General features: G+C 31.8%; 2 protein-coding genes across 2 annotated transcripts; both read left to right on the forward strand.

The window, feature by feature from the left end:
* The first annotated feature begins 4,075 nt into the window (after positions 1-4,075).
* On the forward strand, positions 4,076-6,699 carry LOC104781153 (zinc finger CCCH domain-containing protein 18-like). Its single transcript, XM_019244757.2, has 5 exons — positions 4,076-4,349; positions 4,807-5,718; positions 5,826-6,235; positions 6,337-6,477; positions 6,565-6,699. Exons 2-5 carry the CDS (start codon positions 4,847-4,849, stop codon positions 6,690-6,692), a joined length of 1,551 nt encoding a protein of 516 aa, XP_019100302.2. The 5' UTR covers positions 4,076-4,349; positions 4,807-4,846; the 3' UTR covers positions 6,693-6,699.
* Positions 6,700-9,198: 2,499 nt separating this feature from the next.
* LOC104781154 (pyruvate kinase 1, cytosolic) lies at positions 9,199-12,967 on the forward strand. Its single transcript, XM_010505752.3, has 16 exons — positions 9,199-9,473; positions 9,639-9,735; positions 9,847-9,944; positions 10,042-10,197; positions 10,314-10,391; positions 10,500-10,631; positions 10,748-10,828; positions 10,935-11,006; positions 11,105-11,194; positions 11,279-11,423; positions 11,544-11,632; positions 11,770-11,865; positions 11,953-12,020; positions 12,114-12,213; positions 12,300-12,359; positions 12,588-12,967. Exons 1-16 carry the CDS (start codon positions 9,405-9,407, stop codon positions 12,738-12,740), a joined length of 1,584 nt encoding a protein of 527 aa, XP_010504054.1. The 5' UTR covers positions 9,199-9,404; the 3' UTR covers positions 12,741-12,967.
* The last annotated feature ends 1,798 nt before the right edge of the window (positions 12,968-14,765 follow it).

The raw sequence follows: 14,765 nt of genomic DNA on the forward strand, positions 1-14,765 counted from the left end.
AAGGCCCATTCGATGATTGGTGTAGAACCTCAGGAGCGTTTGTTGTGTGCGTGGCTAGTGGTTTAGTGATTTGGAGTTGGAATTTGACCCTTGGCATATAGGTTGAAGTAATTTAACACTCTCTTATGCACAAGATTAGGCTCGGCATTCGGGTAACCCGTTCGGATTCGGGTATTACCCATTCGAATTCGGGTAAACGAGTTTAGAAAAATAAAATCCATCGGGTATTTTTAGATATATGAGTTCGGTTCGGTTTGGGTACTATCGGGTTCGGGTCGGTTTGGGTTACAAATTTTAGGACCCGATTAGTACCCGAACTACCGGGTACCCGAAAAATATAATTAAAATTAATTAAATTTAAATAAATTTAGTTAAATTTTGACTTATTTGAAAAAATATCTTAGATATTTTGATTATTTTTGATATTTAGGTATAAAACTAAATGAAATATTCAAAATTATAATCATAGTTTTGGGGTAAGTGCATTATATTAATGATAAATATTATAAATATGTTTATATGTTCGAGTTTAATGGGTACCCAAACGGGTACCGGGTATTATCCGACCCTAACCCGAACCCACGGGTATTAGAAAATAGAATCCAATAGGATTTTATAGGCAAACCCGTATCCAACCCGAACCCGGTTTTTCGGGTCGGATTCCGGATTAGATATTCGGGTGCGGTTTTTATGCCGACACAAGATTAGCCAATTTTCACGTTAGATAGACTATGTTATTTAGGTCATGAATGCTCTGCGGTTTCTTTTTTGGTTTTTAATTGAATGTTTTGGTTTTGACTTTTGGTGTAGAGTTTTGTTTTACAAAATCTTCAATTCAATGGTAACTTGTTTAGGCTTTGAATGGTTGTCGATTTTGAAATTGTTTTTAGTTTTTCCAAAAATAGAGTTTTGGTTCATGTATATAATTCTTTAAGAAAACGTTTAATTTTTATCTACTTTAATTCTTAAATTTTGTTTTTACTACAATAATAATAAGTATATGTTTTTAAAAATGTCATATAATTTTGTTGAAAAATCTCCCAAAATTTGGTTTTTGGATTTTGTGATAGAATTGACAAAACTCTTAGGCCATTAATATTTGTGGTTTTTGAAGTAGTTTTTGGCTATAGATTTTGTAATAATATATTTTGTAGTCATTCATGATTTTGAGAAAACAAATTTTCCTAAAAAATAGGAAATTTATTTTTTGAGTGTTTTAACAATTTTTCAAAGAAAAACAAATTCACATTTTTTTAAGGTTTTCTCTATCAAAAACCAATTACATTATTATTATTTCCTATTATTTTTCTTATTATTTTGCAAAGAAAAATATAATCCATCAACATAAAACTATACACTAAAAAAACTATCATTCAAGTTTTAAAAACCTAAAATCTACACCATAAATCAAAACCAAAAAAACAAAATCTGAAAAATAAAATCCAAAAACCTTTTTAAAACTACAAACATTCATGTCCTTAAAATCTAGTTTTCTCGTTATGTAGGAAAACTGCTTTTATCATAATCCTGAATGGACAATAAATTATTTTTTTTGCAAAATCAAAAACTAAAAACCAAATTTAGAATTTACAGCCATTCAAGGCTTATTGTTTTTAATTTCATCCAGATAGTATAAAAACATTTTAGAGAATGTGGCTAACCATTCCATTTTTGCTAAGACCCAATGTGTAGACAAGAGATAAGAGGAGTTCATCCAAATTTAAATAAAACAAGAAAATGTAGTAGAAACTCTAAACATGAATTAAAAGAGAAACTAAGTCAAATATTTTAAACCAAATCTGTCATAAATTACAATAGTTAGTTTACGTTAAGTATATTTGACATAACTGTTTTATACATGCTATATTTGCAAAAGTGAGTGTATACACACATATGTATATTATGTATACAAGGTCCCAATCACACAAATTATCGTTTAATTTTATTATTTACGTCTAGACAATATATATATATATATATAACAAAATATATGTCTCCAATCCAATTTTGTTGAAATGTGTAGATAAGAGACAAGAAGTGTGAACTCATTTACATATATATAGTAGAAGCTCTATCTTAGCATACACAAAAAATAAACTTAGTCAGGGAGATCTCTTACCAAATCCGTCACATATCATAATAGTTAGTTTATTTGCTATAATTGGCAAAGGTTTATATTGTATATACACTACATACATACATATCAGTTATTAATATATAAAAAAATTTATCAACAAAATTATAAAATATTAATATAGTTGACTAGTTTTATTTTCTTGAGCTATCAACAAAGTATTATTCATACTGTTTTTTTTAAAAAATGTTTACATAATTTGTGGTTTTTCATTCATCCTAATTTTGCGGTGTAGAGATGAATAAACAAATATAATATTTTTTATTATTTTTTTGGTAAAAGCTCTAAGAAAAAACACATTAGAAGCTAGGTGAAAGAGATCTCAAACCAAATTAGCCGAAGATTACAATAATTTTAATTATCTTCTTTATTTGACATGATTGTGTGTTTATATATATACAAATAGAAGGTATAAGAGTTATGTATCTGATCCCATATATGTGAAATTTGCATATATATATACAACTAAATTTATGAAAAGCTTTACTAGATAAAAAATTATCATCTAAATTTTAATAACTATGAATCTTGTTGAGTAGGTTTAGTTATCAAAACAATCATTTTTAGTTGCCAAAAAATGTCGTTTAATCTACAATGTTAAAAAAAAAAAACAATTTACAAAATGTGAGTTCTCCATCCCAAATATTGTGAGACAATATGTAGAGAAAAGATATATATATATATATATAAAGATATAACAACTTAAAAAAAAAAGTCAAAATGAAAGCCAAGTCAGATTGATCTCAATTAGCCAATGATCATGATAGTAAGTTTATTTCCTATTTTTAGCAAAGTGGTATCAATACACACACATGTGTATGTAGAGCTATAAGAGTTGTGTATACAATATATGCAAAGAATATGCAAAATTGAAGTGACATATATGCATTATGCAATGTATATAGATAAGAGACAATAAGTGTTAAAATGAAAATAAAGAAATAAATATATATAGTAAAATCTCTAAGCATCTAAACATATATCAAAAGATAAATTAAGTCAGAGATCTCGTACCAAATCCGTCACAGATCACAATAGTTAGTTTATTGCTATAATTAGCAAAACTATTTTATATATGTTATACTTGGCAAATTTCTATATAGTATATACATTACATACATATATATCGTTACTAATATATAAAAATTATCAAGAAAATTATGAGATAAAATAATATAGTATTTGACTAGTGTTATTTTGTAAGCTGTCAAAACACATTATTCATACTGTTTAAAATCAAACATTTACATAATTTTTTGGTTTTTCATTCATCCTAATTTTGTTGAGAGTCAATGTGTAGAGATGGATAACAAATATAATATTTAAAAAAAAAATCTTTGGTAAAAGCTATAAACAAAAACACATCAGAAACTAAGTCAAATAGATCTTGTACTAAATAAGACGGAGATCAAAATAGTTTTAATTATCTTCTATATTTGACATGATTGGGTGTTTATATATACAAATACAAGGTATAAGATAAGAGTTATGTATCAATCATATATATGTGAAGTTTGCATATATATAAGTCTTAAAGTATGAAAAGCTATAATAGATAAAAAAAAATATTATCTAAATTTTACTATGAATCTTGTAGAGTAGGTTTAGTTATCATAACAAATCATTTATAGTTGTCAAAAAAGTCGTTTACAATGTTAAAACCCCAATTTACAAAATGTGAGTTCTTCATCCCCAATTAATTTTTGTGAGACAATATGTGGAGAAGAGATATATATATATATAAAAGATAACGCAATTTTTTTTTAAAAACCAATAAAATGGTAAAAATTCCAAATAAAAGTCAAAAAAGCCAAGTCAGACTGATCACAATTCGCCGACGATCATGATAGTAAGCTTATTTGCTATTTTTAGCAAAACTGAATATATATACACACATGTGTATGTAGAGCTATAAGAGTTGTGTATACTATATATGCAAAATCGAAGTGACAACAAAAGTTGTTGTCTCACCGTTTGTTCCTTTTTAAGAGTGTTAGTTTGTGTTTTGTTTTTATTGTTTAGGAGTGGTGTTTAAACAGACACAAATACCAAAAACAAAGGAAACAAAAGAAGTAGAAAATAATCTATGCAAATGACAAAAAAAAAAACTTTGCTCAGGTGAAGAGGTGTCTCAGCTTTGATTGTTGGTTTATCTATTTCGTCAAAGACATTCTTTCTTCAATTCCCAAAGACTCTTCTTCTTCTTTACACACAGGTAATCGATTATTTCATTTTTAGATAATTGTTGTTTTTTGTTTATATTGACTCAGTATATAAATTGCATAATTTTGGAGAAAAAAACTATGAATTTTAGGCTTATATATATGCTCTATTTAGTTTATGACTGTAAATTTACCAAATATAATTTGTTTTCTTAGTTAAAAAGAAGAGAGTAGATGTAAGAATCTTAAGTAAAAAAAAAAATATATAAGACTGTGCTGGGATTAAAATTTTGTTTTGATTACATTAGCGACTCAGATTTGTCTCGTAGTTTTTCTTATCCGATCCATGACACATGTAGCTTTTGATCTTTGATTTACTTACGATGCAAATCTTTTTATATACGAACATGCATGTGCGTTCACTTGTCCGATTTTATGATTTAATTAGTAGAGTCTGACTAAAACTTGTTATAATAATTTTTTGAATGATTTAATTTGCTATATATGCAGGACATTTTTTGAGAGAAGACGTAACGTTACGTTACTAGAGATGAATTTCACAGAAGCTATGAATGTTGTGCACAACAGAATCCATGAACTTGAACCAGAGAATGCATCGAAGATCATCGGTTATCTCTTGTTGATACAAGACCACAACGATCGTGACATGATCCGTCTCGCATTCTGTCCAGATTCGGTAATGCGTTCCATGATCAACTGTGTTAAATATGAATTGGCTAAAAACTCTCATTACAACGTTCCTTCTTCTGATCACATTCAAATCCGTAAATTCGGATCATTCACCGGTTCATCAAACCAATCTCTTTTGGTTTTTGTCTCTCCTCCTTCGGTTCTTTCCATGGGAACAAGTTCTTGGGAGAATACAAACGACATGGATTCATCATTGCAAAACAATGTTCAGTTCTTGAATTTTGAGGATTCTTCTATAAACAGTCCTGAATTCTCAACTAGTTTCTTCTCTCAGGAGAAACGACAAGGTTTGTGTTTGAGAACGACTCGAAGATCACCGAGCTTACCGGAGTTTCCAGTCAAAATATGCCATTACTTCAACAAAGGGTTCTGCAAACACGGCAACAACTGTAGGTACTTCCATGGACAAATCAAACCGGAGAGAGATAGTTTTTCTCAGATGTTCAATCCAAACAACAACCTAAGCGACGATGAGCATGTTGTTTCGTCTTGTTCTCTTGAGAAGCTAGAAGGAGAGATCATTGAGCTACTCAAATCAAGAAGAGGTGCTCCAATATCCATAGCTTCATTGACAATGATGTACTATGAGAAGTATGGTAGGACCCTTCAAGCTGAAGGATATCTAACAGAGTCACAAAGACATGGCAAAGCTGGCTATAGCCTTACCAAGCTTCTTGCTCGCTTAAAGAACACCATCCGCCTCATCGACAGGTTAGTTAATTAGTTAGTTACTAAACACGTACGTTTTAACAACAATATAAAGGAAGTATATATAGTTTAGGTATTGTTTTAGTAAATGGTGTGTTTGAACTTTGTAGGCCTCATGGGCAACATTCAGTTGTACTAGCAGAAGATGTATCAAAATTTGTGGAATACGAACAGGGAGCGATTCTTGCTGGTTCTAGACAGATTTACTTAACATTTCCGGCAGAGAGTAGTTTCAATGAATATGATGTTTCAAACTACTTCTCCAAATTTGGACCAGTGGAAGATGTGAGGATGCCTTATCAGCAAAAGAGAATGTTTGGATTTGTAACTTTTGCTTACACCGAAACCGCCAAACACATTCTTGCTAAAGGAAATCCTCATTTCATATGTGGAGCTCGTGTTCTAGTAAAGCCATATCGGGAAAAATCATGCTCCAGTAGATACATTGACAATAACAAGCCTCTACTCGACATCCGATATGGATCTCGATACATTGACAAAGACACAGAGATGAACACTAGTTAGTACATTCTTGAAACCTTTTTCTCTGTATATATATATACCAATCTTGGCTTTAACTATTTTACTGAAATTGTTTCTTTTGTGTTGCTTGCTTTTTAGTGCCAATGCGGGTTAGTGAGAGCTCAAGACTAGTGAAAAAGCAATTTCTTGAGGAACACAAGCAATCAGTTTCTAGGTCCTTACCTAGTGATTACTCCTATCTCGGTTTCTCTTCCAATGATTTCAAGCTAACAACAGATGGTAACTATAACTCTTCTTAATTAGAACATAATATATATCAATTTTAAATAATAAAAAGGTAAACTGCATGACTTTCTTTATTTGTAGAGGAGGAACAAGAAGAACAAGCGGGACGGTTGAGCTATCTTCTGGATTATTTAAACACCGAAGATAACATTATGAACACATGCACTACCTACAAAGACAATGATAGGTATGCAATCTTTTTTATATAATTAACAAACAGATTTTAAGATTTTTTTAGTACTTCATATGATTTTTTTTTCATCAGGAGGATACACTGTGAAGCTTTAGACAGCCAAGACTTAAATCTACCCGATAGTCCATTTTCTTCCCTTTTCGGGAAGGAGATTTCTCTGGCTACATAGAGAGACTGTTACAACGAACCAAAGTGAAAAAGGAAAATAGGAGCACAAAGGTTAGAGGAAATTTCAAAAAAAATAATCACTTCACATCATCTTTGTCTTTGGCCTTAATTAGAGTACTGGTTGGTCGATGGGAGAGGCCGAGAGGGAGATTTTGGGTTTAGAGTGTTTTAATTAGTGGATGGCATCGAGAATATTAGGTTCTTTAGCAATACCATCACATAGAATAACGGGAGACGAAGAGACACACAACATAAAGAATCTGTTTGTACAACAATAAGAGGTGAGCACAGTTAATGAGACACACATGGATTATGACTAATTAAAAACGTTTATGATGGTTTAGTTTTCTATTGGGTTTTTTAACCTTTGCTATGCAAGGCTAGCTGGATCATATTTCATTGTATCATATGACGAATCCGTCTAGTTTTAAGAACACGATTTAGAAAAGTGTATATGTGGTTAACGATGAATCTTCTCTATATATATATATATATTTTTCTCATGAATGTTTTGAACACATGTATATACAGTGAATAAGAGATCGATAACATGCAAAAATATAAAACTATGGAAAAATAATATTCTAAGAATGCTATAATCACGCGGTCAAAACAAGTTAGCGTGGATTGGTATAATTAAAGGAGGAATATTGATAGAAAAACAATACAAAATCGGGATCTCTCGAGACCGTGTTAAAATGCGGCTTGTGAATCGATCAAAATGTGGTGTTTACAATAATTACACACAATGTAGTTAATTCTAAGGATTATAATACAACAGAAAATAATGAAAACAATCTGGAAAATGTTGTTGCGAATTACCCAACAAAATGATAGCAATGTTGACCGAAGAAAATATAAATTATATTCTTCTCGTGTTCAATAAAACATGAGATATACGTACGTACCAAATGGACATGTGTATGTTTATGTACTACCCGACGTGCACAATTAGCGTTTGGAATACAAACTCCTAAACAATTAACACCATATGGCCGACCAAAGTTCTAAGGCGCGTGAAAACCGTTTGACCCCTTCCCCACGAAAGTAAACTATACGGTCATAAAAGATCCTCCACAGCTCCACGTGCCTGCGAGCTCTTTACGATTTTAGTCCTAAACAATTAGCTTATTGCAGATCTAGTTTCTATGGTGCATAATAAAATAATGTAATTTGTACCCAGTCCTTCTAGTTTTAGCTTGATGTTATTTTAATGCATATATTTTACATTCGTAACTACTTATCGTTTCATCTTTATTAATGTAATTACTATAATAAATAATTCAAAAACTACAAAACATTATCAAATACGATGTCATGCTGTTAAACTGTTTTCTAATTTTTAATATAACTTCAGTTTTTATGATTTTTTCTTTCAATTAATAAATATGTACTTTCAATTGATATCATTATCGAAAAATTTATTATCATTTTTCTTTGATTTTTTCTATTTTCAGTTATTAAAAAAGCTATCTCATATATATAAATATGTATTTTTCCAATTTTTTTGCTTCTCTTTATTCTTAGAGAAGTCATTGTTCTTTCCAAAGTAAAAAGTTTAACAATCTTATAAATTATTGTTTTGTATAATACAAAATAGATTCATCACCTAATCACTGAATATATTTATACATTGAACAGTTGGGAGATGTAAACTATTACATGTATACATAAATGTTTCACGTCAAATTTTTAGAATTGGGATATGTTGGTGAGTGGAATATTTTATAATCTCGACAATTCAAGAATGATTTACAGAAAAAAAATTGTGTTTTTTAAAATCTAACCAAATATTTTCGTCGTGCAATTTTATACATTTAGGTATCTTTTATGTTTTACAATGTCGTTTGAAGGTTCTTGTGTGACGTAATATAAATTTTCTATTTACTAAAAAAATATATACTTTGATCTCAAATATATATATATATATTGCTTAATGTTAATTTAAAGATATATATTTTAATTTTATTATTAACTGTAAGTTAACTATTCAGAAATATGGATTGAATTTGAAAAATTTAGCAAAACATCAAGTAGGAATATTAGATGACAAAGTGGATCAAAATAATTATATTAAAATAAAAAATAATTAACTTATATTATATTAAGTTAATTATAGAATTGGCATGCAACTTTTGTTATATTGAGATGAGGATCTATGTTTTAGCATATTGTTTGATCTTAAAATTAACTGACGTATAAGAAGAATTTAGAATGTGAAAAAAGTAATACAGTATATATATTGTATACGAAACATAAAACATTAGGGTTTAAGTTGATAAGAAAAAGAACATAGGGGTATAATTTACAGTAAATTGAGAATGTATAGGTTAAAGAGAAAGAGAGAAAAAAAAAGCGTCGACTTGTTTCCTTTTTATTTTTATCATTTATTTTGCCTCCGTTGCGTATTTAATTATATCATTTGGACGGAGAAGAAGAAAGCATATTCCACGGTCACCAAACCTCTCCCGTCGAACTTTTTTTTTATTTCACTCTGCGTCTCTCTCCCGTCACCGTCGAAACATCTGAGATCTCTCTCTCTCCACTCTCGTCACCGAAGATGCATTCCAGTCATCTTCTTCTCGAGGAGCCGATCAGGATGGCTTCAATCCTCGAGCCTTCCAAATCTGTGAGCTCTCTCTCTCTCTCTCTCTCTCTCTCCCTTCCTGTTTGATGCTCTAATTTCTCAATTCTTCACCGATTTGAGTTTTTTTCGCATGTATTGATTGCTCATGAAAGCATCGGTTTCGTTGAAGAAGTTTGATCTGATTTTTTTTTTTTTTTTTTTTCTCAGAGTTTCTTCCCGGCATTGACTAAGATCGTCGGAACTCTCGGTCCTAAATCCCGATCCGTCGAGGCTCTCTCCGGCTGTCTCAAAGCCGGCATGTCTGGTACGAAACTCTATTACTACTTCTCTTTTTTTTGTGTTTCTCCAGTTTTGTTAACTTGATTTGGGTTCGTCACACACACTTAATACTTATGTTATCCTGTTCTGTGATTAGTGGCTCGATTCGATTTCTCTTGGGGAGACTCTGATTATCACCAGGAGACTCTGGATAATCTCAAGGTTGCTGTGAGGAGCACTAAGAAGCTTTGTGCTGTATGTTTTTTTTTTTTTTCCTTTCTCTTCTTTCAACTTTACTTTAGATTTGCTATATGCATCTGAGCTGAGATTTCTGATTTTGGGTTTTACTTAGGTTATGCTTGATACTGTTGGACCTGAGTTGCAAGTTATTAACAAATCTGAGAAAGCTATTACTTTGAAAGCTGATGGCCTTGTAACTTTGACACCGAATCAAGACCACGAAGCCTCTTCTGAAGTTCTTCCCATTAATTTCAATGGGCTTGCCAAGGTTCCCTCTTATGACTTTTTTTTATAGAATGAGATGATATTATGTATGTAATCAAAATTGTTTAGTGTTTTTAGTATTATAGGTGTGTGATGTGTGTTCCTGTTTGATGATTTCAGGCAGTGAAGAAAGGAGACACTATCTTTGTTGGGCAATACCTCTTCACTGGTAGTGAAACAACTTCAGTTTGGCTCGAGGTAAAAAACCTGAAGCTTGCGAATATATTTTTTGAGTGTTTCTCCATGTCAAAGTTTAGACGTTTAGATGAATATGTTTTAAGACCTACCTCCCAAACGAATTTTCAGGTTGCTGAAGTTAAAGGAGATGATGTCATTTGCCTGTCTAGGAATGCTGCTACTCTTGCTGGTTCTCTCTTCACTTTGCATGCCTCTCAAGTTCACATCGATCTGCCAACTCTCACCGAGAAGGATAAGGAGGTCAGAGTTTCTTCTAATCTTTAAATCTCAGTGGTTCACTTTTTTCCGCTATAATACATTTTTGGATTTATTGTTCGAGTGTCTGACCAGGTTGTATTTATTTGGTTATCTTCTAGGTTATAAGCACATGGGGGGTTCAAAATAAAATCGATTTTCTCTCATTGTCTTATTGCCGACATGCGGAGGATGTTCGCCAGGTCTGTATTTTGATTCAGTTTTGTGTCCTACTTTTTTGTGTATGCATCGTTAATTCTGATCTTCTGATAAGCTTGAACAAAAACTAATTGTTGTTTCATTACACAGACCCGTGAAATGCTTAAAAAGTTGGGTGACCTCTCCCAAACACAAATATTTGCAAAGATTGAGAATGTAGAGGTAAGTGAAATGTCTATTGATTTTTTTACTTTCTCACTACCTATTCTTTCTTTTTTTCCCCCTTGAAGAGGAAGCTGCTGATTTTATATTTTGTTTAGGGACTAACCCACTTTGATGAGATTCTACAAGAAGCTGATGGAATTATTCTTTCACGTGGGAATTTGGGTATAGATCTACCCCCAGAAAAGGTATGTTGGTTGGTCATTCAAATTGATTTGTCCGGCACCAAACTTCACACTTTTTTATAGTTACCTTGGTGGGTTTTATTGTAGGTGTTTTTGTTTCAAAAGGCAGCTCTTTACAAGTGCAACATGGCTGGAAAGCCAGCCGTTCTTACCCGTGTTGTTGACAGTATGACTGACAACTTACGACCAACTCGTGCGGAGGCAACGGATGTTGCTAATGCTGTTTTAGATGGTATGCTTCTAAAATTCTGAGCAGAATCTGCTCGGTTTGATAAGTGTTATGAAATGCTGGAGGGAAATTCTTCTTTTTAGATCATCGCTTCTGTCATAACTTCCATCTTACTTCCTGCAGGAAGTGATGCAATTCTTCTTGGTGCTGAGACCCTTCGTGGATTGTACCCTGTTGAGACAATATCAACTGTTGGTAGGATCTGTGCTGAGGTAGGCAGCATAATATATTACTTTAGTATCATTTTGTTGCTTGCGTCTTTAAATCCCACGCATCTTGCAACTATGTGGAACCAATTAGTGTCTTGTCTTCCGATTTGCTCTTACACAGTTTCTTTATCTGTTCATAGGCAGAGAAGGTTTTCAATCAAGATTTGTACTTCAAGAAGACTGTCAAGTATGTTGGAGAACCTATGACCCACTTGGAATCGATTGCTTCTTCAGCTGTAAGTCTGTCATCTGTGTTGCAGAGAGACGTAAGAAATGATTAGAAATGCAAATTTTCTAATATAGCTTAATTAATGCTTGATCAGGTACGGGCAGCCATCAAGGTTAAGGCATCAGTAATTATATGCTTCACCTCTTCTGGAAGAGCAGCCAGGTTCATAGCATTTCTTTTGGCTTAAACTGTTAATTTCGTTTGATCTATCTATATTTCTCGAATGAATTTTTTATTCCTTTGAATTACGTGCAGGTTGATTTCCAAATACAGGCCAACGATGCCTGTTATATCTGTTGTCATTCCCAGGGTTAAGACAAATCAGCTAAAATGGAGCTTTAGTGGAGCTTTTGAGGTATGTGTCACCCCTGGTCTCTCAAGTTTAGAGATTACATTCATTCCAATTTCTTACAAGGTTAACCCGTGTATCTCTCTTATCAGGCGAGGCAGTCACTTATTGTCAGAGGCCTCTTCCCAATGCTCGCTGACCCTCGTCACCCTGTGAGTCTTGTTATCTTTCTTCAACTGCATATTATATCTTCCTCTCTATTGGAGATAAAGACACTGACTCAAAGATACCCTATATGTGTTACACTTATATCACTCTCTCAAGACTTGTGCCTTTAGTATCATCAATATTGTTTAGTGTTCTGTTTGAATATGGCTGGAAACACAAGTATAGTACAAGTCTTTCAAACGTTTTTAATAAAACTTTGCTCTCTCATTAAGGCGGAATCAACAAGTGCGACAAACGAGTCAGTCCTGAAGGTTGCTCTAGACCATGGGAAGCATGCTGGAGTGATCAAGTCCCATGACAGAGTAGTGGTGTGCCAGAAAGTTGGTGATGCATCTGTGGTTAAGATCATCGAGCTCGAGGATTAACTTTTGCCTCACAAAAAAATCAAAACATTATAAAATTGGCTGCATTTTGGGTTGCCTTGAATTGATGATGACTCCAATGCCGGAGTATATTATCTCCGGGACTCTTGGTTTTTTGTACTTAGGAGATTTGATGTCTTTAAGGGTTGCCCCTTATTTTCCGCTATATTTGATTACCTTCGAAATTTAAGCAATGATAAAAAGTATACAATGCCTAGCAAATTTTATAATAAGCTGTGTTACATTTCCTATTTTTTTTTATCTGTTACAAAGTTTTCTATCCTTTTAGACTATTTTCTCTTGTCTTGCAGTCACATCTCTACACATGAAGTTATATATTTTTCATAATTTATTATTGTTTTTATTCTTCTGAATATACATAGTGAAGCTTAAAATTGGTGGTTGATAAATCGTATTTTGTCATTATTAATGAAAGAAACAAAAACTGATTTTCTAGGGATAAAGCCATCAGAAAATAAAAATATCGAAGGCAAGAGAAAACAAAAAAAAAACCAAAATAGAGTTACACAACAACAAACTCTTATATTCTGTCATTCTGGATAACATGATGATACAAGAGTTAAAAAAAAAAAAAAAATTGTTTCGTATCTCTGGACCTTGTACACACACCATACCGTTCTCCTATTTTAATTCGATTACTTTTCATCAGTTGTTTGATAATCTTTAAATTTATTTCGATTAGTCCACAGCCATGTGTTAGTGAAATTAACCTTCGTTAGTCTAATAATTCCTGTTTGATATGGACATTACCATTATTTACAGATTGTGGATTCAAAATTTCTGGAAGCATTCCGTGCTGAACATTCAACCATCAATCGTGATTCCAAATATGGGGTAACTAATCTATGATTATATATATATATATATATATGTGTGCTGGACAAGTAATCCTTATTTATAATATGTTAAAAAAAACAAAAATTATTAAGCATATTATTTGAATGATGATGTTACCACCAAAGAAAAACAATTAATATATTCTGTAGTTAACAAAAATTAAACTGAAAATGAATAGTACTAAATATTCGTTGTACACCACCTAAATAGTCTTAATTATTATTGTCTTACATCAATAATGATTTCTGGTTGTGTTCAATTTATATGGTAGGTTTTCAATTAATTTTAATGAGTTTTTTTTTTTTTTTTTTTTTTTGCATGCTAAAGTTTGGAGACCAACATTTTCCATGGTTGGTTTGAAGTTTGAACATTGAATTGAGGTTTTGTCCCCACCACCCCACAATATCTAACGCCTCTCTTTATCTAGAAAACAAAAAAGAGAGTCATTCACGGTCGATCATGAGTTATGATTTACGAATGATTCATCATTATGAATAGTTTAATTATGATGTTCGATCTTGTTTTCAATTAATTCCCTAAACTCTTCCAGACAATTCGCTTTCTGAGAGAGAGAGTGATAATGATGTTTCATTGCTCCTAAGTCCTAACAAACCTTTACGAACAGCTCGTTGTAAATTAAATTCTCTTTAATTGAAAGCTAACAGTCTACGTCGATACATTTATTGATCTAAATTCCCAGTATATATATTTAAACACATGGTGTAAAATGTACATCACAAAAACTTTGGACAAAAAAAAAAAAAAAAAAAAAAAAAAGAGGACCCTACGTGCTAATTATTATTTGTAAATACGTTAGCAACTACTCAGAGAATAGTTACCACATAAATTAAAAACGTGAATACATTACAAAGTGAATCTTTTGGGGTTTCATTGATTTGATGTTGTTGGATTCCAATTGTTTTCTTGATAAGGATTGAAATAGTACTATTTCATGGCTCTCTTAAGGAAGACTAGTCTCATTTTTTCGTATGGGCCGGCCACCATCACTCAACATGAGATGAATGAAACATTATCAAAGCATTTATGAAATTTAGCCAAACATAAATCCTAAAACTTTTAAATCAATTTGGACCTTTTCTGATCAATACTAGTTTAACAAAACAAGATTCTTTTTTTTTTTCTTTTTTACATAAGGAGAAAGATTTAACG

This window comes from Camelina sativa, chromosome 4, assembly GCF_030686135.1.
Source record: "Camelina sativa cultivar CO46 ecotype springtype chromosome 4, ASM3068613v1".
Taxonomy (NCBI): domain Eukaryota; kingdom Viridiplantae; phylum Streptophyta; class Magnoliopsida; order Brassicales; family Brassicaceae; genus Camelina; species Camelina sativa.